Here is a 24,736-nt window from a genome sequence, read left to right as displayed (position 1 = left end):
TCACTCCCATGTTTGCGCTCTGTGTCCCCAACCATGCAAGACATCACTCCCTCTGATTCGGAACGTCTGCACATCGACCGTCAACTAGAAGGCGGCCTCGACGAAAAATGTTGCGTAGACTCGCGACGCCGCCGAAACAGCCTTGCACCGATTTCTCGCCTGCCCCTCTGTCTCCTCACCGCCGTCTTCCTCTTTTTCCCCGCCACAGATCCCGAAACCGACGACGACGACAACGTAATCGACGACAACGACTTTCCTACTCTGCTTTCCATCACTCACGTGTGCCATTTCTGGCGCAAGGTTGCCCTTGATTCTGCGCTGTTATGGACGAACATCATGTTCTTACGGGGCCCACAATGGAGGCATGCTACCCTTCACCGCTCTAAATCTGCTCCGTTAACCATCTTGATACAACCTCCAATCCGAGTACTCGGTGACAATGAGGCAGATCGATACTCTCGACTTGAGAACAACACCCGCACCGTCCTTCCTCAGCTTCATCGGATCAAGGTCCTCGATGCATTGATCACACGCCGAATTTTACCGGAGCTCATTTCCAGCATGCAACAAATACCGCAGTTGCCTACCCTTGAATCTTTCCGCCTTGACACGGACCTTGCAGACCGACTCGATCTTCCCGATAACCTTCTGTCGGGACGTTGTCCTCGCCTGCGCAACCTACAGCTTTCTGCCTGTACTTTTGCGTGGACGACCGGGATGTTTCCCTCAGACTTGACCACACTGGAGCTAGTGATTTGTCTGTATCAAAATCCAAGACCCACACCGCACGAATTGTTCGCCATTCTGCGTCAACTACCCTTTCTCCAGGTCTTCGAACTTTGTTACGAACCTGGTTGGGAGACTGAGGACGATGGACTGTATCGCGAGTGGTCGTTGATGCCTCCATATCACCTCCCTGTCGACATGCCCAACTTACTGCGTCTATCAATCGAGGATGCGCCTTTGCCCTTGTCAAACCTTTTACAATCGCTCATCATACCGGCGCATGCGACGATAAGGGTCGACTGTTCCTACACGCATAGTCCTCGATCATTCAAGGACGAAATGTCCACATTACTTCGAACTATCGTTGTGCGCCATGATCGAATCCGAGCAGACCATACCGGTTCCTCCCTCTCAATGACATGGTCTGCAGGAACCAATGTCTTGGAAGACGCAAACATGACTATCGAAATAGCTATCAAGATCCCGGGAGTTGACGAACCCCTGCGTTGTTTGGAATTTTCGATCAGCGCCAGTCATTTCACCGAGTCGTTCATTCGCGAATATCAATTTGACCGCATTATGCAGTGGTCTTCATCCGAACTACAAATGGAGCAAGCCGTCTCTCTTTCCTTTCAGGGCAATTTTGCAATGAGTCCAGATGTCGCGCGCGACCTTTTCATGTCAATGGGTCGTATCCAGACCTTAGAGCTCAAGGACTCTATGATGTACAGAATTCCTCACACACTGAACCACTTTCTTTGCGCCGACCGTGACAATGCCGCCCCACCAGAACACCCTCCTACCACACCCTCCTTGCCCGCGCTTGTCACGCTCCATCTGCATAGGGTGATCGACTATGGACTCTATCACACGGGTGGTGGCCACTACCAAGACATGCCCACGATTCACAAAGAATTGGCTGACTTTTTCGAGTCGAGACATGCTCTGTTTCCTGACTTGGGACCCGTCGAGATCTTATTCCATGGTGCTGGTATTGCCGACAACGAACTTCAAGAACTCGAGGCTGTGAAGGGCATTCGATGCGCGAGAAGAGGCGTGGATACGTAGAGGGAGAGGCATTTTAGTTGAATGTCGTCGAGCCAATTTAGGTGTAGTGTTGGTCCTTGGGGCACGAGGAAGTACGCGACGTTTGTGGCCGGGTGTGTTCTCTGTTTTATGACCCAGTAACTAGACTTTTCTTGCTGATAAAACTCAAAAACATTCCGAAGACGAATTATGTATAAGGCTGGGGCGTGTTGGAATGAAGCAAGAGCATGATGATCGAGGCGCCAAGAGTTCAAAAGAGCTTCATGCAATGGAGAATCCTTGTCAATTGTGGCGCCGATGCTACGAATTTACGCCACTCGTTGTTCCTGTGTGTCACGAATCAAGACTAGACGCTAACCCAATATCTCTTTCTTTCTCACCAACTACAACAACGTATCGAAGAAGTCTCTCAACGCCCACTTCGCATGCCTGACCCTCTTTCTGTCTCGCCTAATGTCTTTCTAATTGACAACATTATCGAACAGTGCCAAGACGAAGAGAAACGCATCGCCGAGATCAAACGCCACGAAACGACTTTGCCCCTGTATCCCGCCTTCCCATTTTCCTTCTTACATCGATCTTCCTCTTTTTCCCCGCAATCAGAAAGGAAAACGATGACCTGTACCTGTACTGTGATCTCGAAGATGAAGACACATATTATCCGACATGGCTTGCGATTTAGTACCCATGTTTGCCACTTAGGGCGAGAGGCGGCCATCGGATGTCCACTGATGTGGACGAAAATCACCTTGGGTTCACCGGAGTGGGCTCGTGTCATGCGGCGCAGACAGCCTCTCGCTCTTACAATGCACTTGGTTTCGCGCCTTGAGTACTGGAATGCTTACCTATAGGTGACAGCGACAGGCTTGATATGTGACACTTTGGTCTTCGATCGCTAGCGGAATGCTCTTTGTGATCAGTTGGTATAAGCGTGCCTTGTCTTTTGTCTTGTCTTGTGCGGTGCCACCCGATCGTGACACGGCACGTTTCGACGTGTTATTGTTTGGTCCGTAACAATAGCAGTGCAAACGGTATATAATGGTCTCGGTCTTCGTCTCTGCTCCTTCTCTCTCCCGCCAACTTCTCAGCCTTCAACCTTCGACTATCAGACCTCAGTCTGCTCTGTTCGTCGTTTGCAACTGAATGGTCGTGTCGCACGACACATATCCGCTGCGCGCTCCTTGATATGCGTGTCTTGTCTCGGGGTTTTGTTCACTCGTGTTATCCATCACTCGGAGCGGGACGCTAGAGTGGGTGCCATTTAGCCTTCCTATGAAGGTACAGGGGGACCCTGTTGGCATTTAGGTTGAACTACACTTGTGTTCATGAGCCCCTTGATTCGTGCGTGTTCAGGACCCGCGAGTGGTCAGTGTCCGTTGCTGTATCAACTAGCATCGTGGTTGAATCTTCGGTACGTCTTTACTATTCGTCTAACTTCGGTTCATAAGGCTCACAGTATTGTGATAGGATTCAAGGCCCCGTAAATTCATGATGAAATATTTAAAGGCTGCCGGTATGTCCTTTCAACTTTACCTTTGCTCTCAGCCGGGTGACGCCAGAGCGCGCCCACTGGCTCGTTCAAGTGCAACGAAGCTCACATAACTAACCATCATACTTCCCCGTTTGTTATCTTCTAGACTCTTTGTCTCAAGCCATCGTGCTCAGGACTGCTCGAGATAGTCTTAGTCCCTGTACTTCAAGTGATTTCACGCGTCGCCTTTCACTAGTAAGTCGTAGCAATGAGTCGTTGCTGCCGATGATAACTGACATTATTCTTCCCTCTCAGTGGGTCATACACTGGCTTATTGGCAGCGACGACCACGCATCAACGAGAGAAGCCATCATTGCGACGGATATCTGTGGCAAAGGGTACGTGTCTGCCTTCTATGTCCCTCCGCACCACACTGATAATGATATATATATAGGCATCAACAAGTCTTCGACTTTCTTCACCGAGGCCGGGCGCAAGTCTGCCCGTTGCGCTTTCCGTCGCGCATGCTCAAGCCGTCCGAAATTCAACTTGAGTCGTCAAATGTCGCCGTCGCTATCGAGCCCCTTGGACGATCAACCTCCGCAACGGAGGCTGCCTTTTCCCTTCAACAAGTTCGGGCAGGTCGTCAACACGTACGCCTGCGTTTCTTCCTGGAGCCTCTGAGTCTGGACGTACGCTCTTCGAAAGTCCTCAGGCTACTAAACACCTCGATACTAGGCTCCGATGCCGAAACAAAACCCTATGTTTCAGCTATACGCCAAAGGCGTCACGCTCGCCGGTGTCTTAAAAGTGCTCGGCGACGCCGATCAGTACGTCGAGGTGTCCGCTTTCCACTTCCGTAAGGGAAGGGAGTTGTTTGCTCCTGAGGACGACCGTCGGCTTTGGTTATCCCACAAACTGGCAGGGGCCTTTCTCGAGCACTTTCTAGAGTTTGGATCTATGGTCGATCTCGATCATGCTGTAAGTCTTTACTCGAATGTGCATCAGCGAGTGGTCGCGAACCCGATAGGTGTAAGATAAGAACCTGGACGTGTCGAGGGCATGGACAGGTTTACCTTGTCTCGTCGTCTTCATGAAGTGTCTTCCTCTACAGGCCCTAAGTCCATCACGGTCGCTTGTCGCTTCGCGCTTGTGGTGCATTATCGCTATCGGCGCACAAAGGGCTCTGAGGATTCAACGATCCTATTCGGAGACCTGTACAACAAATTTATCTCCAGCATAGACGACATTCCGGCCTGGAAACTCTCTTCGCTCGATCGCCTTCGGAGAGCATGAGTCTTCCGGCATGCATTCGAGCTGCACCGATGTGGCCTGTGACTGTACGTGCGCATGTCAAGCCCTCTACATGCACTGACCCCCGAGGGAGAGCCGGGTCGTTTCTCTGGTGTACTCAGTTCGTCGTGGACAGCGTCTCAAAGATCGCTTCCGGTTGTCTGCCCTGCTAGAGTTGGGGCTTTGTCTGCGTTTGTGGACCCAGTTCACACGTCGTGTCGATGACGTCGTGAGAGGCGTTGTCGTTCTCAGGGAGTGCATAACGATAACAGATGCGTACAATTCCCGGAGGGATCTACTGTCTCCAAACAGTAGCAGAAGCTTCGGCGTGTGTTCGATCAATGCCTACGGACAGGGAGGTACAGCGGACAGCCTGAGCCCGAGAGCAAAGGAACAGAGGGACCGCACGGGCGGTAGGATGAATTACAAGTCTTGTAGGTGTGCATTCCCGAAACAAAAGCAAGGAAGAGTAGAAGAAATGAGGACTCGAGGACGGATGTATGAATATAGGTACTCAAATTACATGCGTTGAAAGGATATCACACTGGACGTCAGCCAATCGTTGTAGATGGACTGCGCCAGGACGTGATAATACAGGGATCCGACATCGATACAGGAAATAATTGAATGCGGAACGGTAGCAAAAAAAATGAATCACGAAAATAGAAACAGAGCATGAGAGAGAACGAGACAAGAAAGGGGAGCAGGTGAGTAGTACAGGTACATTGACCACAGGTGATGAAAGGACAACACGCTGGACGTCAGCCGATCGCTGTAGATGGACTGCGCCAGGATATGGTAATAACAAAGTACTCCGAAAGAATGTGAATGCAGATAAAAAAAAAAAGACGAGAAGAAACGAACCACGAAAATGAAACAAAGAGATGAGAAGGCGGGTGATGCGACAATACACGGACATTGACCACAGGTGTTGAAAATGCAACACGCTGGACAGCAGCCGATCGCTGTAGATGGACTGTGCCAGGACATGGTCAAAGAAAAGAAGAGTCGCGAAACGAGAGCAGGAGCAAAGCACAAGAAAAAAAAGGGTAGAAAGATTCACCAGTACGGATACGTAGACCACAGGCGTGAATAGGTAACGTGCTGGACACAGCCGATCGATGTAGATGGCCTGTGCCAGGACATGGTCGTGCATCTGGTACGAGGAGAGGAATTAAAGGGGAGCAGTGAACTTTAGTCCTACTGCAAAAGCGAAAGAAATCGGCGAGCTGGTTGACGGGGTCGCAGGACGCAAGAGAAGGAACCGACCGCACGATGTGAGATCTGTATGGGCAAATCATACTGATTGTCTGAGCGAAGAACGCTCCCCAACACCGCCTGATCCACGAAGATGGCGACCTGTGTAGACGCAACACAGGCCTGTTCGAGATGGTGATGGTCTGGGTTGGGGCGTGGGTCTTGAGATGTCCATCGGCTGGGAACGCTTGAGACCTCGTGGCCATTGACCTAAAGTGGTGCACGCAGGCTGCGGTGCGGGATCGTCGCCCAGGAGGTGGGCAACAAGGCTGAGCATGAGAGGACTACGGAGGGCGGTTGTGTCTCAGGGCTGCAAGCGGCTCTTGCGGTATCGTTTACCGAGGCGGGGCCCGGGAGACGTAGAGGCCAGGTACATCCGATGAAGTCGAACTCGAGGCTGTGTATAGCGACAACTAACAACGAGACAATGACGGGGTCAGAATAGGCGAAAGACACGGGACGGAGGATGAAGGAAGATACGCACACAATATGAGAAAGGCCTCACGGAGTATCGAATCCATAAAACAAGGCACTGACGCCAAACCGTGAATAGCCCGGACGACGACCGCTCAACAAATTGGGGGCTTCGACTTCGTCGATTGCAAGGTAGAATGGAAAGTCCGGAGGGTAGCGGCCCCATTCATGTAGCTCGAAGAACAAGCCCGGGCTCCTCTCAACCAAAGTGTCGAAACGGGTTTCAGCCGTCCGCTTTAGTTCTGCAATGGAACCTCGAGCCCTCGCGACATGTCGGTAGACCATGGAGAAAACATCATCACCCTCCGATGTCCGAGGTGGGTTCTGTTGAAAGACGGCCCAACATGCACTGTGATAGCCATCATCTACGTCTTTAGGAAGAAATTCCAAAAATCTGGAAAGTACGATGATGCGGGTGAGATAGAGGGCGTAGAAGCAGCGCTCCGCCGCAGCGGTACGACGCGATATGGCTTCAGGGCTGAGTGTCGCAGTGTCGACGGTAGCACCGAGCTCTTGGGTGGCGAGGAGGAGGTCTTGGGACAAATTACTCTTGAAAACTTCTTCCATTGTTTTATTTGGCGAATATGTGAAATAGAAACCCCAGTGTGTGCTGATACCTGTTAAGAGTTCTAATGTCTGTGGTTTGGGTTCTACGGTCTTATAAGGTCTACCAAGGATTACAAATGGATCAGTTAGGGTTACAAGATATATTTGAAAGATCAACGCACTGTCGGTCCTCAAAGGTGTCTGCCACACGTCCCCACCTGTCCCCCCAGGGCATCGCAAGATTACTGACTGAGAGAGGATTGAAGTGATCATAGAAATAAGATAAACGATAGCGATTGAACAGAGGCTCTACTTCAGCTAATGCCGCGTCAATCGGTGCATCGAGAGCATTAAAGAATGCGGCTGGGAATCCCGGTAAGTACAAGGATAAGGGATGATGAACAGCTGCACTCACGATGGTTACAATATGAATAGAGTTTGGTAAAGTCATCCTGAAGTTCCCAGAAGATGTCCATGAGCTCTGGATATTTGACGAGCACGGCTTGCGTGATGAGATCATCGGGCTTATCGCAAGACGATAAACCCATCGCTTGGGCGTAGGTTTCAAGGCCTCCCAGGTCGAACATGGAGTGACTGCCCCATATCCGAATGATTATGTTATCCCACATTGCCAACAGACGAGTTCGTTCGCGTTCAGGAATTTCTTCCCAGGGAACATGTGTGTGTCCTGAGGTAGCACTGGTAGCCGAGATGTCAACTGGAGGACGAGTGGGAATATTAGCCAACGGATGAAGAGGAAGGGGAGTTGCGGCGGTATTAGAAACTTGGATGGGGATACGGCGAGCTTGGACGCGATCGGAGGTGCGAGCTGAAGGAGGAACCGGAGCGTCGACAAAAGTTGAGGCAGGAATCGTGACGAATTCCGGGGTAGGCGTTGATCCGCGAGGGGGGAGTTGTACGGGAAGGCGAGGGGAGGCAGCTGGAATGTGAGGAGGGGTTGCTGCGATGTTCCTTCGAATGCGATCCGCAGTCATCCTAAGAAAGTAACGGCTCTGAATGGCAATGGCTGGCTCAGGTGACGAATCGCTCGCGTGTTTCGAAGGTGACGGTGCCAGACGATAACGCTTTGCATGGGGTTCTTCGGAGACATCGACGTCGAAATCGTCGTCGACAGTGAGGCGTCGACGTTTGACGAGAACAGGAGGCAGAGAAGCGATTGGGCCGTGAGCTGGGGTTGAAGCAGGAATGGGAGGTACGACAGTCGGATTGTGAGCCAAAGTTGCTGCAGTGTTCCTTCGAACGCGATCCGCGGTGGTCCTGAGTGAGTAACGGCTCTGGGGAGGGACGGTTGTTCGCGTCGATGAACGAGTCTTGCGTTTCGGTGGTGCAGATGTGAGATGTCGCTGGTGGTGACGTTTTGCCGGTGGCTCTTCACAGATATCGGCTTCCAGAGCGTTGCGTGGACGTTTGCTAGGGATGCGAGTTGTCGGAAGGATTGGGGCGGGAGCTGGGGTTGGAATGGGAAGGGGAGCCGCTGTAACTGGGATATGAGCTAGATTTTGTGTGACATTCCTTCGTGCCCGCTCTGCGGTAGTCCTAAGAGAATAGCGTCCCTGAGTCGAGAGGGCTGGCTTCGTCGAGAGACGCGCCTTACGCTTCGATGGTGGAGATGTCAGATGTCGCTGATGGTGACGCTTTGCCGGTGGCTCTTCACAGATATCGGCTTCCAGAGCGTTGCGTGGACGTTTGGTGGGGACGCGGGTAGTCGGAAGGATTGGGGCGGGAACTGGGGTTGGAATGGGAAGGGGAACCGGCGCAACTGGGATATGAGCTAAATTTTGTGTGACATTCCTTCGTGCACGCTCTGCGGTAGTCCTCAGAGAATAGCGTCTCTGAGTCGAGAGGGCTGGCTTCGTCGAGAGACGCACCTCACGCTTCGATGGTGTGGATGTCAGATGTCGCTGGTGATGCCGCTTTGCTGGCGGTTCGTCTGGGCTATCGACATCTTTGCGCCGACGTTTCCTTTCTGCGCAATTCTGTATGGCTTGAAGTGGGTACATTGTGCATTGACTGGATTGTCCAAGCGTGAAAGGAGGTATGCGGTAGTCGAGGTGAAAGGAACCGGGCACGTGGCATGACGCGAGCGCGTCGGCCGCTCTCGGCCGCTGCGCCCCGCTTTTCCATGGTGCCACCGTGTCCAAAGGTCACGTTATGTGTCAGGCTCGACCGTTATCTTCCTCGCTTGCTTTATTGAAGACGACACAGACGCGGAACGATCCGCAAACCCAACGTCGGCCGTTCAAAGTTCTCGTGTCGCCTGCTCTTGATTTCTCGCCTCTCTCCTCTCTTCCACCATCAACCCCGGCCTTCCCCTCGTAACTTTCTTGACTCTGTAGTCCCGACCCTGCTCTCTGTCCTTCGATTCTTCGAACACGCCATGTCTACAGGAAAGCGGACAGCAGACCATCTACCCCCTTCCGAACAGGTATCAAATCGTCCTCGCCATATCGCCCCCAAGTTCCTCGGCGTGCTGCTTCAGAGGAACCCTGTCTCAAGTCCTCCCTATGTTGCCCCCGTACCCGTTCCTCCGCATGCTGCTTCAGAAGGACCCTCTATGAACGACTCAAGTCCTCCCTATGTCGCACCCGTTCCTCCACATGTCGCCCCAGTTCCACCCTATGTCGTCCCCGTACCCATTCCTACACGTGCTGCTTCAGAAGGACCATTCAACGAAGACTCAGACAAAGACTCAAACAAAGACTCAACCAAAGACTCAGACAACAACTCATTCTGGTTCAAGCGGAGTCTTCGTCATGCTTTTCCGGATTTCCCTACTCCTTCGTCTTCGCCTTCTCACTCCCCCTGCCCCTCCCCCTCACACGCACTCTACCCTATACCCGAATCATCTGATGAGGAAGAATCGGACGCACATCACTCTCGCATCGACGCTCCCGATGGTAACCGTGAGACCTCTATGGATGCTACTCGGTCGCATGCGCAAGCTTCACCAGATACTTCGTCTCTTTGGAGGAGCTTGTCGTCTACGCAAAAGGCAGGGTACTCGAGGCAGTGTCAAGGGATATTAACTGCTGCAAGCAGGGAGGTGCCGCCGTTGAATCTGGCAGGGCTGACTCCTCACAGGCTTCTGGTCGCTCTGGGGATACACCATACAGTGAACGAAGCTAGTGCCAGGGCTGTGTTGAACAAACACAAAACGTTGCATGATCTGGTCCAATCCTTTCGGCATCATTTGAAGAACTCTCTCCCGATGGATATTGTGGCTTCTTACTTCTATGGGATTGTCAATCATGGCGAGTTTTTTTCCCGATCTACTAATGACAAGGCTAGGACTGACTTGAAATTATAGAAGCGTGGAAAGCCCTACCCACCTTGGGTGCAACACCGGACGATTGTATGTTCCCCTTATTGCGTCAAATGTATCAAGAAGCTGACACTCGTCACTTTAGCCCCTGCACCGTCTTTCGAGCAAGTTATGGCAACGCCCTCTGGACCACATCATTCACGCTCATCTGGTGAATCCTATGTGCAGCACATTGGCGAAACACCCCGTGAGTCATGTCATTCACGTCCACTCAATGCCAATTCTAACTTGACACCGGTGCAGGTACACCCGAGAATCAAGGCACGGTGCACCGCAAAATACCAGGTGAGTCATGTTATTCACATCCACTTGATGCCAATTCTAACTTGACACTGGTGCAGCTGCACCCAAGAAAAAACCCCCGCCCCCGCCACCCGTCCAGGGAACCACGCAAGCTACTTTGGATAGACCCACTATGCGTGCGACACCGGAAGATCGTACGTTCACATTATTGCTTCACATGAATCAAGAACATGACACTCTTCACTTTAGCCCCTGCGCCGTCTTTCGACCAAGTCAAGACAACACCTCCTAGGCCACAGCAAGCTAGAGAAACACCCTGTGAGTCATGTCATCCACGAAGTTCACTTGATGCCAATTCTGAATTGACCCCGGCGCAGACACTCCCGAAAAACTAGGCCCGAAGGAGGTCAAGCAAGCTCTCGCTGATGGTATGAAGAAGTACAGCTCCTTCTTTGATGGCCTAAAGTCCGGAAGACTGCCGTCCGAACGCTTTGAGCCTGGGGGGGATATGAGTTCGGTCTTTGCGCGTGATTTTATAGATTCGGACAAGGAGACGAACGATCTCTTAGCTAAGAGCAAATTTTCGGCCCCAGTCTCGTACGTGTCCTTCTTTGTTCGGTTATCGAAACGCACTGACATTCTCAAAGTCTGCTCTCTGGAGCTTCGGGGACCGGAAAGTCTCAGACATGTGCACGCCTCCTTGGAAACTCTCTTGGTTTAGGTTTTTCCTTTCAGCCCTCCGAACTCGGAAAGGACCCCACCGATCATGGCTTTCGGAGAGTTTCCGGCATGCTGAACTCTCTCGCATACAGGTCCAAGTTCGCCCCCATATCTGGCGACCCAGCGCAACTCGACGAGAATCGGAAACTTGTGCAAACTTTCGTCGCGACTTCGGTCCTGTGTCGGCTTTCTGTTCTCGAAGAATTCCTGGGCTGCAAACCAAAGGATGTGTCTGTTGAGACTTGGAAGATGCAGTGGGCTTTGTTTGAATTTCATCCCCAACTATCATACAAGGACTCTCCCGATCTCTACCAGGATATCTGCGAGTACTTGGAAGAGGACCTTCAAGATGCTTGTCCATCTACGATTTGGAGGCTAGCTCGAGAGAAAGTTCGTCGGCTGCAATCCCGCTTCCGACAATACATGGAGATCTTCTACCTGATCCTTGACGAGGCTCAGTTCGGCGCACTGTTGTACACCTCTCATTTTCGCTCTCGTGATGACCCTGGTCGTCCTAGTTCACTCTTGCCTGAGATGCTTGCGGCATTCAAGAACCTCGGCCTATTCGATCGTATCGTCATCTCCGGAATCAGCCTATCTGAGGACCAAATCATAGACTCCGTGCAGTCCACGACCGCTCGCTTGGGTACCGGCCTGAAGGTGGTCTATATTCCAGATGGTTTCTACGACAAGGAAGAGCAACGGAAGTATATAGTCAAGCATCTCGGGCCTTGGGCTAAAAAGCGCAAAATACCGGAAAAGTCCTTCGAACGGCTTGTCCAGCGGATGCTGGACTTGTTTCCCGGCCGGTGAGTCTTCATAGTTTGCTCTGCAGTCGCACATAATTCTTCTTAATCAATATTTCCCCAATCATCCAGGTATCGAGTGACTGCGTGCTTCATCGAGCTAGTGCTTCGATCCGATACCGAATCTCCTCATCGACTTTTCACTCTGTATGCTCTGCGTCTAACTGATGGCTATGTGTGTACGGATGGAGGTAAGATTGAGCGCGAAGAGGCATGCCTCGAAGACGAAGCGATCAAGCTCGCCGACGAGATCAGACCGATGATCGTCTGGAAGGAGTACGACTCCTTGCCCGCTGGTTCGTATTTCGATTACGCTACACCATTATATTTGCATTGAACTGACTGTTTGTCTTGCTCTAGACGTCAAGACGACGGTTATCCACATGGTCGCACGCTACCTCACCACCGGGACCCTGTCCACCATCACTGACAAGGAGCTGAAGCTCGTCAAGGCTAGTATAGGGCATGTACGCTGCGAAAAGACTTACGACGGGAGCAAAGACGAGAACAATATTCATTATGACGGGGGCAAAGACAAGAACAGTACTCACAAGTCGAGCGGCGCCGATGGACAAAAGGCCTTCGTCGTTTCCATCGACGAGCCGCTGGTGATTTTTTCTCTTATGATCCATTGCAAGGACGAGTTGATCAAGGCCGTGGCCGACTCCACGCGCTGGGCGCCCGAAGCCTGTTCGCAAGGACGATCGTACGAACTTCAGATCTTGGTCATCATCGCGCTGATGTTCGGCGGCCAATTCCGCAAGTTGGGCGATCTTCTCCTGTTTCACGAGAAATACAAACATCTGGAGAAACTCGAATGTGAGCTCGTCGCCATTTACAAGGTTGATGGCGAGTATATCGCGTCCTCGGCTGGGTGGGGTAGTGGTCCTAGTAGTAGCCTCCTCGGGTTCAGAGCCAACAAGGCCCCAGATTTGAAGGAGACCCTTGAACGTGGTGGAGGAGCCGCGTTCTATTTCCCCGACCCGAACAACCACATCGACGTGGAACTCTTTGTCAGACCCAGGGGTTCTTCGAAGATTATCAGGATCCGTGTGCAGGCCAAGTTTACTACTGGGGAGAACGGTAGCATCAGGTCGCTGACTTTCTGGGAGGCCTATCGCTCTCTTAACCCGGAATGGACCTACATGTCTCGCTGCAACAAACCGGTACGTTTGTTCCTCTTTCCGTCTGAATTTTCGAGTTTTATATCCATTTTCCTAACTGGCCGCTTTGCGTTCTCAATTCTGCAGGGAGAACCGGACTGGAAACTTTCGACTCAGGAAGGCCCCGCGATCATGGAGATCTTCGAGAAGATGCGACTGGCAAAGCACGGAGACTACGAGCCTCTGGTCCCACTATCTGCCGAGGACGAAGCGAAAATTCCGAACGATATCTACGTCATTGCCATCGCGGGGCCTGAGGAGACTCCCAAGCAGTTCAGGGAGTGCGAAGAGGCACTCTCGAACGACGCCTTCGGCCCTCTGGCCGTAACCAAGAGTTGGGCTTTCAAGGAATATTTCGGCGCTCCCTGGGCGCTGGCTGGTGCTCAGAACATGGTCAAGATTCCAGAGCCGAGGGCAACCTAGATCCAGAATTCTCGCCTCCGGAACTCTGTATGAACATCGCTCATTTGTGTTGTGTAATATTGTGTTTGTATGCTTTCATCTCCTCGAACTCTCTCGTTATCATTTTTACTTTGTGCTTTGCCCCATGCTCTCGTACACCGTGCCTCTTTTGTCAATTGTTTTGACAGCTTTGAATATACATGCTCTTTCATTATCATTGGCTTGGAGCGCTCGGTGATCCATTAAGTTCAAAGCACAAGAAGTGACGAGAAAGTTCCAGTCTTGCCTTAGACAGGTCAAATAAGTATACTACGCCCCTTCTCGTTCCAGCTCTTAGCTGGGGCCTTTCACGGTCTAGTCGAGAGCAGAAATAAACCTTCCTTCCTTCCTTCCTTCCTTCCTTCCTTCCTTCCTGAGGCTGGCTAGCTCAAGCGGACGCTGAGGGTGGAGTGCAATCGCGAAAGTCAAATAGTAGTATTGTATGTAGATAGATGTAGATTCGACGAAAAAGCTTCAACTACAGATATGGCACGGTTCAAGAAGTACACGCCCACAAACGGTCCTGGTCACTACTAGTCCTCATGGAAACCCGATCTCAAGCCTGAGGCTCCCGCGTTTATTTCTTGTCCGAATATCGTGATGATTCCGGCCAACAGAGGTGGCGAGGGAGATGTACAACGCATAAGACCGCATCCTGCGAATGTGCCGTAGACGAAGAAGAGAGGTGATGGCAGACAGAAAAAGCCGTCTGCGGTAAAGAAGAAAGCGCTCGAGTTTCCAGCGATGCAGAAGCTTTGTGCGTTGATTCGAAGATCCGGCGAAGAGTGGGAGGGAGCAGTGTGGAGCCAGGTAGAGAAGAGAGGCGGAGAATGAGCTGTGGCGCCATCGGGGTGGCGTGGATGACAGGCTTTGAACGGCGATGAGAGTTGCTCAAACGTTTTGTTACAGTCTCTGTTGACCGTGCGGCTCGATATCGCCACATTCCTCAGCGTCTCGGGCAGATTCGAAGTTGGCCGCGACATGTGGCAGACACTCTTCCATCGGATGCAACAGGTCAAAACATTGGAATTGAAAGGCCGGATGAGCTATGCGCTCGTCGAGGCTCTCAATCATTTTACTGTGGTTTCCTTGTCCGGCGACCAGGATGACGAGAGTGCCACCTCTTCGACATCGACCGTACCGCTTCCTAACCTCATCGCACTTCGCATTCACAGTGCCCACTTGTCTTTCCCGTTAGGCACTCAGACAATGTGCACCCAACTCGCGGAATTTCTATCGAAGAGAAAGGCGCTGCTTGACACCTAAGACGATTATTCTCGAGGATTGCCACGCCACCGATCCTCAGCTGCAGCAGCTAGTCGCGGCGGGTGGCGTTCATGTCGCGTGCAGTGGGCAACCGTATACCTGGGGAGCTGAAGGAATGGGTCTGTTTGGCGAGGAGGATGAGTGATTGGATTGGTGATGGCGAGCATAGTACGAGTTGGTTTCGATTCATGTCCACCAATGGGTTTCGATTACGATCTGTGGCCACACTGCTAGAGTCGGATGTCCTTCTGGCGTCGCCTCCAAGGAAATCGTGGTAGTGAGTCTGGCCGCCAAAGGTGGAAGAAGAGGCACAAATGAAGTAGTTTCTTCGTTCGCTTCTCCTCGAATAAATGGAGTCTAGAGCTGAAAATGGCTCTAGGAAGAAATATCGACCTCCCCCCATGAGAGAATGAATAGACCCAACCATCAACATTTCAAGTCCAGTCCTGGGCCTGAACAGTCAGCGGCCATATCATGAATTAGGCTCAATGAGCATTCTTCCAGTGCAAAATCCAGCCCAGTATCTCCGCTAATTCAGAGGTGAGACATAAGGGGCGTAAAGAAAAGCGCACACCATAAATTACGATCATAGCAAACACGCCCTCCACTGAGGCAGTCGCAACCATACATGCACCTACATGCGCGCACTGAGAAGTTATGATGATCCCTCCGCCTCGGTGATAACGCTCGACGAACCACCTGGCCGTGATGTTCTGTCAAGGTATATTTTGCCCGTAAGACCACCCCACGGAAGCTTTCCCCAGATCTCGTTCCTTTGGTCGTCGGTGAGCTTCACGTTTTTGTCGACGTAGGGTTTGAGCTAAGTGTAGATGGAGTAGGAAATAGCAGTGATGTCGAGAGAGAGGCCGGAGGTCGGAGGGAGTGAATAACAGCAAGAGCGTAGCAAAGAGTGGGGTCCAAGGCAGAACGTGGCGCGACGCATGGGCAAAGATGCCACGAGTATATCGACGGTCGGAACATTAGACAGATCAAAAAAGAGCAGCGAGCGCAGGCGCACCTTCGAGTTATTGATCTCCTCCACCGGTGGCGCGACGAAGAACCTCACTTTCTCGTCAATCAACCTGTACTTGGCCTTGCCCTTGACCACATGTTGACCCGGTGCACCCGTACGGCGACCATGGGGAAGAAAGGCCTGTCGTGTACCTGTATGTTCGTATTCATTTCCAGCCGTATTGCGGGTGATATAGATTCTGTCAGACAGTGGTTGCATTGCGAGACAGAGGAAGAGGCGGCAGTGAGGGAATGAGGAAGTTAGCACTGACCCTTGTAGTAGTCCTTATTTCCCCGCTTAGGAGTGAGCGGCCTTCTTGACGCCTTTGCGAGAGCAACGAGGGTAGGATGCATAGCTCAAATGTAACTGTGAGCGCAGAGTAGGTAAAGTGCAACTGCAAGTCGACTTCGCGAAATTCGAAATTCGAGCACTCGGCTTTTGCCGTGTATCCAGCCCAAGGACTTGGTGTGTTTCGTTCGTCGTGTCACGCCGACTTTCTCCGAACCTCGCACAAGTATACGTCTTTCATCGATCATCCCAGACAACGTAGATGAATCAACATTGACCACTCTCTTAGCTTCAGACATTGAGTTAGGGCGCAGGTTATCACGGCTGCACTTTTTTCGAGGCCAGTTGGTGAGCTCTGTTTCGGTCTATGACAATTGATGCACGAGGTTCTTGAAGTAACTGGCGATCGCTGGGGATACTATGAACCCCACCAACACTGCCAGCTGCGTGCTATATGCTGTCAATTCGTTCTTCGAGATCCATGGGATACTGAATATAACCTACTCTAAGCACATGATCTATCGGTCCACGCCGATCGTACGATCACTCAAATACAGACTGACGCTTGTTTCATCATCTTGCGAAGCAGTGTGTTTATAAAAACGCTGAAGCAATCGAGGGCCAAGCGTGTCACATTTCTGCCAGCTAGATCCATGCGTGCTGTAACTATATACTCCGAGAAAGTCCTGGTCGACTCGGACTGCTTTGGCGAGCATGATCCTTAGGGGCCTTTCTATGATGGCCGAGTTGTCCTTCCTGATCTGCAATCTGGACCTCACTTTCATGTCGACTGGTTGTCTCTCGCGTCAATGCGTTGAAACAAAATCAAGGGGATGGAACGTCTTCGGCACCGCACCCTTGTTTCCGGGCGGTACTTCAACTACTGCATAAAAGGCCGCATAGTAGCATTTTGGACCGTCAGCGCATGCTCACTTCGATATTCTTCTGGTACTGGATAGTGAGTCTTCCGTAGATGACGACTACGAGGCCACCATGCTCACAATTTTCTTCACAGTCCACCATTTTGTTTCCATTTACGCTCTCTATTCAGTCCTTCGTTAATCCTATACATCTTCGTCTACTTACACTCGAAACATCACAAGATTGAACCTATTTTTGCGGGCCACGTCATCTATTCAGACATCATGTACATTTCATCTACCCTCGTCGCGCTTCTCGTTGCGTCCGCTGTCGCCGCCGCCCCATTCTCGTAAGTGCATTTCACTTTTTGCATTCAGATCCCAAATTGAATAGCGCTTCACCAACGCTTACATTCGAATAGAGAACGTCGAGATCAGCTTTTCAACGTCAACGCACGCGCCTCAAAAGTCGGCAAAATTGCAAAGGGGGCATCCAGCAAGAGCGCCTCTAAAGTCAGCCTCAGCGGGATACTTGACTCCCTCGGCAATGGCCTCAACAATGTCGAGCAAGGTATCAACCTATTCAACGGGTTCAGCGCGGTGTTGGACCAGCTCCCTACACCAGCTGCCACGGCTCCAGCTCTCTCGACTCCTGCTGCCACTATGGATCCTACCAATTCCACAGCCCAGAATACGACTGGCAACTCCTCCGGGAACACACCGTCGTGAGTTATGTATCCTTCGATGATATGAGATTGTTTGCTCAGATTATCCTCAGGAAGCGATTCGCTCTGCCATTTGGCTCAGGCTTGTGCCAAATATTGTGAATCAAATATCTTCCATATGCTACGGTTGAGACTATACTAATGTCTCTTCTTCTACAAGCCCGGAAGGGACGGTGTTGTACGCAATGCTTACTATTATGATACGCAGCTCAGTTGCAAACTAACTCGACATGCGACCTCTTTTATAGTTCCCCTGAGGAGCAAACAAGGTTCGAGAAGGAATGTGTTCCTCATAGCACAGTGGTTACTTCCACCAGCGCGCCAGCTGTCACGACACCATCAGCACCAGCCCCTACCTCTCCTAGCCTGGTCGATGGACCCGAACGCAGGTCTTCCAAAGATGGTACCACTACCAACGGGCTAGAGTGAGCTTTTTCGGTCTACTGTCTTGCCTGACGTGTTCGCAGACTTAGCTAATGTTGATTCATCTGGTGATCAGTCCTGCCGCCCTCGCTGCGCTGCATAAACTTGTTACGAGAGTTCTTGACGAGCTTGATTGAATGGACAGACAATGAATTTGTTCGACGACTCTGGTTCATACAACGAGTGTACTTGCCTTGCGCTGGCCGCGATAGTCCATCATACAGCCGTTTAATATAGAATAACTTCCTGTGTGCCTTCTTTGTTGGTCAACAATCCTTTTCACGGTGACTTGATCATCGTTGTTGTAGACAGCGCATATTTCAGGTTTACACATACATCTCTTCGACGGTCAAAGGGCTGCACACAGTTCCACATCGCGCAAAGCATGACTAGCGGAAGTGAGATAAATTGACTGTCCTCGTTCATGTTGAGGGACCAATGACGCCAGGACGATGTCCTCAACTACAGGCCATCATGCGTAGGACTAGACAGCGAAGGCGTACTATGACGCAATAAATGACACATAGCCTCTCACTCTTCTCACTCCTCCTCGCCCTCCTCCTCCTCCTCCTCATCTTCTTCTTCTTCGTCCTCTTCGTCCTCCTCCTCTTCCTGGTCCGACGGCCATTCCTCGTCCTCCTCTTCACCTTCACTCTCTTGATCCACTTCTCTCCTCCTCTTGTCCCCGGTCGCCTTGTCGCCGCCCTCCTCTCCCACATCTACGCTTCCATCACCAAGGGTCACACAGGTCAACCGACTGCCCTTCGTATCGTAGATAGCCACCGGCTCTATCTGTGGTAGATCCTTGTATGCAACAGCCTGGGAGGATGACGAAGGTGTAGGGAGAGAGAACAGGTCATAAAGGTGGACAGTTCCGGCGGAGGAGACGGTCGTGAGAATGGTAGTCGAAGGCCGGGACGAAATAGGAAGTGCGATACGGAGGGTATCGAGTGCTTTGACACTACGTGTTGGCCAAAAACTTTAATAAGTTATTTGTTTACACATATAGTGAATAGGAGGACGCACCGATTTGTGTGTCCTACGAAGGTAGCTATATATTTTGGTGCAATTGTGACATCTGCATTGATTTCGTAGGCCACAGTTTTCTTGTCCTCAGCAGCGACGAGAAGGGCCTCGCCATCTCCGGAAGGCCGTAGAACAAATTTGATATCGTGTATACGTGCAGGGTGATCGACGGTGTGTAGGTGTGTGAGGTCCTGGAAGTCGACGAACGTGGTCAATATTGGTCGAGCTTTGGAATGTTGGGTCAAAAGGACACTTACAGTTGAATAGACATCGATGATTTTCTGGTGTTGAACAACAAGTAGGCTACCATTGACGGACCAGCGCACGAGCTCTCCCTCTAAGCAGGAAAACAATGACAAGACAAGCATTTAGCAAATGTTCAGCACGAAGCCATCTTGCGCCACAAAAAGCGCCACAAGAGAAAAAGCTCACCAAACCCAAGTCTCGTACTTCCACCCGCACGACCCCTCATGAGATCCCACATCCTCAGGGTTCTATCCTTTCCGACACTGAGTCCAACTTTTCCTGAAGGATGTACAGCGATAGAATTGATGGGTCCCTTGTGGCCCTTCAGCGAACGAAGGACTGCCCAATCCCTCGCGCGGAAGATACAAAGTGTGCCATCTTCGGATGCAGACAGAAGATGCGAGCGAGAAGGAAAAGAAAGATGTGTTATTGAGCCTGAAATGGCCGAGTCCAAATGATAGATGAGAACGCTAATTCCTACGTGGAAGAGAGAGGAGGCGCACCAGTATGGTGCATCAGTCCACCAATTTCTCTTTTCCTTCGCAAGTCCCAAACTTTGATGATCTCATCCGCACTTCCAGTCGCCAGCCATTTTCCTCCCTCCGGAGATGCAGCGACCGCCTTGACGCACGAGACGTGAGCAGGGAAGATGAAGATCGGTTTTAGGTTGAAGGTAAGCTCTTGGGAGGACGATGAAGGTGTAGAGATGGTGCCTTCCAAGCCATAGAGTAGTTTCTCGTATGTTCCAGCAACGATTTTGAACGTCTGGGGTAATGGTGACGGTTTCGAGTCGTCGACTTTATTTTGGAGGATAGTCGAAGATAGAGAGGCTGGGGGTGTAGGTGCGCGAGCTTTTCCCTTGCCTTTGCCATTGGCAGGAGCAGACACAACTGCTTTTGAGGTAGATTTGGACTTTTTGGAAGGAACCTTAGACACCTTTTCCTCTATCCTGGCTTTCTTGAACGGTCGCTTCGATTGTGTGGCGGAAGGCGCATTTTTAGTGGTGGTAGAAGAAGGCATCGTTTGCAAGGTTGGCCTCAGCGCCGGTCTTCGCTCATAGGGTCCCGAAAGATCGGCGACGAGCCAGGGGTGTGGCCCGCCCGAACGGTACAACTCAAAAATAATGAACTGACAGCTTATTTTGAAAACGACAGCGATACGAGACAGGGTCATAGCACAAAAGGTACACTACTTTACAGATCGATGATAGAGTTACTTCGCTGACCTTTAGGCTCCGAACTTCAATACGACCTTGGTTTCTCCCTCCTTCACCGTCACCCTCGGCGCCCCCGCTCCAGCTGCCAATTCCTGCGAGCCTTGCACCTTCTTCGTCTTCAGCTCGTCCAAGAACAAGCTGACACAGGCCAGCTCAAGAGCACCGTTCTCTACTTGCACCGTCACTTCGTTCTGTTCCCTCTTCACCACCACTGTGCCTGCAATGTTCTTCCCTTCGCCCGTGGGCACATCCACTCTCAATGTTGCACCCTCCTCAATCTCGTATAATTGCACCTCCAGACCCTTTGTATAGTCATAATCAGGCTTCTTCGTCTTTTTTGGGCCCATGAGTAGAACAGTGTTCGGCCGTATCCAAACGGGGATCTCGTCTAAGGGAACGACTTCGTTGATCCAGACAGGCCCAGTAACGGTGCGCGACGGGTCAAAGAGTGAGGTCCAACGGCCAGCAGGGAGGTAGTACTCAGTTTCTTCGCCTTTTGGCACGAAGACAGGTGCAACGAGGAGAGAGGGGCCTAGCATGTATTGACGGTCGAGTGTGTGAGTGGTCCGATCGGACAAGAATTCGAGGAACATCGCGCGTTGAAGTGGGTGGCCGACTTCATGCGCTTTCAATGCCTGATTGCAAAGAAGACAGCGAAAGATGGTGAGTAGGATACTTGAAGAAATACGAAGTCAGAATAAGACCTACGAGATCATAGATGTAGGGCATCAAGCGATGCTTCATATCTAAGAATTTCGCCATGCTGACAGCGGCCTCTTCACCATACTCCCATGGTACCCTGTACGTGTGGGATCCATGCAGACGCGAGTGAGAGGAAAACAGACCGTAGGCCACCCATCGCTGGTACACTTCAGGTGGCGGGCGACCCTAATAAAGCAGTTGAGAAAGATAAAAAGGACCAATATAGTCTCGCATACCTCGAAACCACCGATATCATGAGATGTAAACGCGAAGCCAGACATCGTCAAGCTAAGACCACCGCGAAGCGTCTCCGCCATAGCCTCAAAGCTCGACTCGCAGTCTCCACCCCAGTGCTTGAGCCCAAAGCATGAGTTGAGCTACAAGTACGGAGCAGATGAGAGCACTTACCACTGGAAGTCTCTGTCCACCAGCATGCGCCGCTCTGGCGAACACGATGGCTTCGCCCTTTCCAAATCTCTCCTCCAAAAGGCCGAAAACGAGTTTGTTGTAGGTGATAGCGTATACGTTATGCATACGCATGGGGTCCGAGCCATCGTGGAAGACAACCCCAGCATGGGGAATACGCTCCGCGAAGTCAGTCTAATAACCATCATATCAACGCCGTCTCCGTGTTACACGCCGTTAGAAATAAATATGCAAAGACATACCTTAAAGGTGTCGACGCCGAGATCAACTAGAGCATTGAGTTTTGCTTTGTACCATTCTGCCGCTTCCGGGTTCGTGAAATCCACGATCGCAAGACCAGGCTGCCAGAGGTCCCACTGCCACGGCGTTCCGTCCTTCCTTTTGATGAAGTACCCACCCTTCACTGCCTCCTCATATATAGGAGATAGTTGGGAGATGTATGGATTGACTGTAATGGCAAGTTTCAGCGTCCACAGAGACGAACAGATGTATGAAACTCAGAACTCACTCCAAACACATATCTTCCCACCATAGGTCTTCTTGATGTCCGCGAGATATTTCTTTGGGTCCGGGAAGTTGTCCGGATCGAATGTAAAAGAACACCACTCGTATTGTTTCATCCAGAAACAATCAAGGTGGAAGACTCGAACATTGCAGTCCCGATCCTGCATACCCTGCAAGAATCCGGCGACTGTCTTGCTGTCGTAGGACGTGAGGAATGACGTGGATAACCAGAGTCCGAAGGTCCAGGTCGGCAGAAGGCTGTGAAGTTTTCAAGTAAGCTCAATGCCGCATTCTGGTAGACTCGAGAAGAAGCCTTACGCAGGACGTCCAGTAATCCTTGTATACCTTTCCAAGATCTGCGACATAGGGTTTATAGTCAGTGGCAGTGAGCCAAGACAATGGAGGTGCCACAAATACCTGAAGTGGCGTCTCGCCGTAGATGATAAAATACTCCACCGACTCGCCGGCGACGCTAACTCCAACTCGAGAAACTTTCTCAGATCCTACTTCTACTTCGACCTCACCAGGGTGATTGATGAACACGCCATAGCCGCGGTTGGTCAGATAGAACGGAACGCATTTATATGCCTGATCACTCGAAGTTCCTCCATCTCTGTTCCATACACTGATGGTCTGACCTGCCAAGATAGACATATATATTAGCCTTTAATATTAAACAACATTGGAGGTGTGACTAGCATACCATTCTTCACGAAGGCACCGAACTGTTCTCCCATTCCATAGATCAGTTCGCCAGGAGATATATTCAACTCTGAGTGAATGTATCGCACAAGCTCCGGAGGGGTTTCGGGCTTCGGGTTTGAGCTCACATCGGTCGCCAGGCATGAGCTGTTCGCTGCCGTATTCTGAGTATACTTGTATGGTATATCGTAGATGGCCTGATGCTTGTATCCAGCAGAAGTCAGAGTGCGGTTAGGGGATTTGAACGTGACAGTATATGGGTAGGACGTGATTTCTGCGGTAAGGCCAGCTGTCGAGAGGGAGTACGTCAAAGACTTCTCGTGTGTCAGAGGCTCGCTCGGAGTGTCTACGGAGACGGAGGGGATGGGTGCATCGTCCGGGAAGAGTTCGATCTCCGGAGAGGGTTTAATGTGTTTGAAGTGGTCGATACGAACACCCACAACACCCTCGGTCGGGGAATAGACCTTGATACTCAATATGGGACCTGCGATTTCAGCGATGATGCAGTTTCAGTCAATCATCATTAGATTGAGGTGTACAGAACGGACCTCCAAGAGTATCGCCACGATGCTTAATCCACTTTGTTGCCACCTGAAAGTCAAAGCCATCCTTCTGTGGTGTGGCATTGACGACCTGGAGCCCATGATAGGCCTTTACCCCGTTCTTCAATAACCAGAAGCCGTCGTTGAATTTCATGACAAGAGGAAAGCCACCTTGATGTGGGAATGCAAGTGAACATTGCGCATGTTGGAGGTGTTTTTAAAGCAAGTAAGGTCCGGAAAATGTTGCGCGATGGTGCGAGCGGGCCGCAGGAGAGTGTGTTATATGCCCGAGAATTGGCCCCATGACCATGTACAGAGTGGACGTTACGCCCTTGATCCGTGCATCGTGATTGAAGAGTTGTCGTGAGATGCCCAGCGGAGTAAAAAAGCTATACGAAGCTCAAGCGTGAATAGCGACTATTCAAGAACAACAGCATCCGTCTAAATAAAGAGAGCAACCTTGATGTGTCAAGATGCAGAGGCAGGCAGATGCGTATGAGTGACTACTACCGCCGAAGGGTAAGCCACAATATCCCACAATAGCCGACGCGCCGCTGATGTCCAGGCTCGCCTGAAAGCGTAGGACTAGCCCTCAAAAGAGTCGTCCAGATGATGCATTGGTGCCACCCAGAAGGAGTAGAACTTGGTGAGACTCACTTCCGCCCCTCGCGGTGAAGTAGTAACTTCAGACAACTCGAAGGCGACTCGAGGGGTCCGGCGCAAGTGTCGGGGTTCGCGCCACGTGGAGAACACGTACACAAAGCCAAACAGCGCGTCGTGTTTCCACGGCTTTCCCAACGTCCGACTTCTTTGTTACGATGGGTCTGTCCGTCTGTTCGATGTGGACCCTAGGCCTCTTCTCTCGTCCATCAGAGACTCGTATTGGTGCTCATCTGGATAAAACCCGACCGACTCGATCCTACTAAGTACTGCTTTTTTGTTCTACCTCAGGCTTCCAAGTCGCCATCACGGGATTCTCCTGCGTATCTCGCCCTCTCGGTCCTAGACATCATCGTATCTAACCTATATCTTCATAGATTTCAGAGACATGTCCCCTTCACCACATTCTTCTTGTCTCTCCCCTAGTACTTTCAAATCCCTCCTGCCTCCGAGTCTGGAGCTATCAATAGTCGAGCCCTTGCCATGCAACGTCACTTCTTTCAACCCACCTGTCCAGAGCGTATTCTGCCCTCAACAACACACTTCCTCGCATCACTGTAAACTCACTTGGATGCTACGCATGTCTCTGCTCAAGGATTTGACCCGCC

At 51.2% G+C, this 24,736-nt stretch overlaps 9 protein-coding genes across 9 annotated transcripts; 5 read left to right on the top strand and 4 right to left on the bottom strand.

Moving 5' to 3' along the window:
* Positions 1 to 33: 33 nt before the first annotated feature.
* On the top strand, positions 34 to 1,794 carry STEHIDRAFT_166667 (uncharacterized protein; the record flags this gene model as incomplete). Its single annotated transcript, XM_007301368.1, has 1 exon — positions 34 to 1,794. One exon carries the CDS (start codon positions 34 to 36, stop codon positions 1,792 to 1,794), a length of 1,761 nt encoding a protein of 586 aa, XP_007301430.1.
* A 1,623-nt stretch (positions 1,795 to 3,417) lies between these two features.
* On the top strand, positions 3,418 to 4,378 carry STEHIDRAFT_145559 (uncharacterized protein). The gene is made up of 3 exons (XM_007301367.1): positions 3,418 to 3,499; positions 3,560 to 3,642; positions 3,699 to 4,378. The coding sequence occupies exon 3, from the start codon at positions 3,769 to 3,771 to the stop codon at positions 4,105 to 4,107; it is 339 nt and encodes a 112-aa protein (XP_007301429.1). The 5' UTR covers positions 3,418 to 3,499; positions 3,560 to 3,642; positions 3,699 to 3,768; the 3' UTR covers positions 4,108 to 4,378.
* An 858-nt stretch (positions 4,379 to 5,236) lies between these two features.
* On the bottom strand, positions 5,237 to 6,553 carry STEHIDRAFT_119487 (uncharacterized protein; the record flags this gene model as incomplete). Its single annotated transcript, XM_007301366.1, has 4 exons — positions 5,237 to 5,569; positions 5,731 to 5,981; positions 6,019 to 6,207; positions 6,328 to 6,553. Coding segments are annotated over 3 exons (666 nt in total), but the record flags the coding sequence as incomplete, so codon positions are not given.
* A 2,659-nt stretch (positions 6,554 to 9,212) lies between these two features.
* Positions 9,213 to 13,512, top strand: STEHIDRAFT_154319 (uncharacterized protein; the record flags this gene model as incomplete). Its single annotated transcript, XM_007301365.1, has 11 exons — positions 9,213 to 9,732; positions 10,143 to 10,187; positions 10,243 to 10,344; positions 10,401 to 10,442; positions 10,499 to 10,594; positions 10,650 to 10,718; positions 10,778 to 10,997; positions 11,048 to 11,929; positions 11,999 to 12,222; positions 12,287 to 13,092; positions 13,177 to 13,512. The coding sequence occupies 11 exons, from the start codon at positions 9,213 to 9,215 to the stop codon at positions 13,510 to 13,512; spliced, it is 3,342 nt and encodes a 1,113-aa protein (XP_007301427.1).
* A 618-nt stretch (positions 13,513 to 14,130) lies between these two features.
* Positions 14,131 to 14,941, top strand: STEHIDRAFT_108981 (uncharacterized protein; the record flags this gene model as incomplete). Its single annotated transcript, XM_007301364.1, has 4 exons — positions 14,131 to 14,163; positions 14,203 to 14,340; positions 14,440 to 14,667; positions 14,729 to 14,941. 4 exons carry the CDS (start codon positions 14,131 to 14,133, stop codon positions 14,939 to 14,941), a joined length of 612 nt encoding a protein of 203 aa, XP_007301426.1.
* Positions 14,942 to 15,358: 417 nt separating this feature from the next.
* STEHIDRAFT_166665 (uncharacterized protein) lies at positions 15,359 to 16,175 on the bottom strand. The gene is made up of 3 exons (XM_007301363.1): positions 16,080 to 16,175; positions 15,815 to 15,960; positions 15,359 to 15,616 (listed from the first exon to the last, which is right to left on the bottom strand). The coding sequence occupies exons 1-3, from the start codon at positions 16,159 to 16,161 to the stop codon at positions 15,452 to 15,454; spliced, it is 393 nt and encodes a 130-aa protein (XP_007301425.1). The 5' UTR covers positions 16,162 to 16,175; the 3' UTR covers positions 15,359 to 15,451.
* A 1,066-nt stretch (positions 16,176 to 17,241) lies between these two features.
* STEHIDRAFT_154317 (uncharacterized protein) lies at positions 17,242 to 18,241 on the top strand (the record flags this gene model as incomplete). Its single annotated transcript, XM_007301362.1, has 6 exons — positions 17,242 to 17,306; positions 17,379 to 17,681; positions 17,735 to 17,779; positions 17,842 to 17,859; positions 17,930 to 18,106; positions 18,181 to 18,241. The coding sequence occupies 6 exons, from the start codon at positions 17,242 to 17,244 to the stop codon at positions 18,239 to 18,241; spliced, it is 669 nt and encodes a 222-aa protein (XP_007301424.1).
* A 259-nt stretch (positions 18,242 to 18,500) lies between these two features.
* Positions 18,501 to 20,396, bottom strand: STEHIDRAFT_166663 (WD40 repeat-like protein; the record flags this gene model as incomplete). The annotated part of the gene is made up of 5 exons (XM_007301361.1): positions 18,501 to 19,065; positions 19,131 to 19,321; positions 19,388 to 19,467; positions 19,563 to 19,811; positions 19,880 to 20,396. The coding sequence occupies 5 exons, from the start codon at positions 20,394 to 20,396 to the stop codon at positions 18,645 to 18,647; spliced, it is 1,458 nt and encodes a 485-aa protein (XP_007301423.1). The 3' UTR covers positions 18,501 to 18,644.
* Positions 20,397 to 20,587: 191 nt separating this feature from the next.
* On the bottom strand, positions 20,588 to 23,622 carry STEHIDRAFT_93511 (alpha-glucosidase; the record flags this gene model as incomplete). Its single annotated transcript, XM_007301360.1, has 10 exons — positions 20,588 to 21,227; positions 21,301 to 21,480; positions 21,531 to 21,647; positions 21,703 to 21,894; positions 21,963 to 22,168; positions 22,229 to 22,482; positions 22,543 to 22,580; positions 22,642 to 22,862; positions 22,928 to 23,410; positions 23,475 to 23,622. The coding sequence occupies 10 exons, from the start codon at positions 23,620 to 23,622 to the stop codon at positions 20,604 to 20,606; spliced, it is 2,463 nt and encodes an 820-aa protein (XP_007301422.1). The 3' UTR covers positions 20,588 to 20,603.
* Positions 23,623 to 24,736: the final 1,114 nt, after the last annotated feature.

This window comes from Stereum hirsutum (assembly GCF_000264905.1).
Source record: "Stereum hirsutum FP-91666 SS1 unplaced genomic scaffold STEHIscaffold_3, whole genome shotgun sequence".
NCBI classification, from domain to species: domain Eukaryota; kingdom Fungi; phylum Basidiomycota; class Agaricomycetes; order Russulales; family Stereaceae; genus Stereum; species Stereum hirsutum.
The sequence above is the reverse complement of the archived record's forward strand: the minus strand, read 5'-3'. Positions and strand labels throughout refer to the sequence as shown.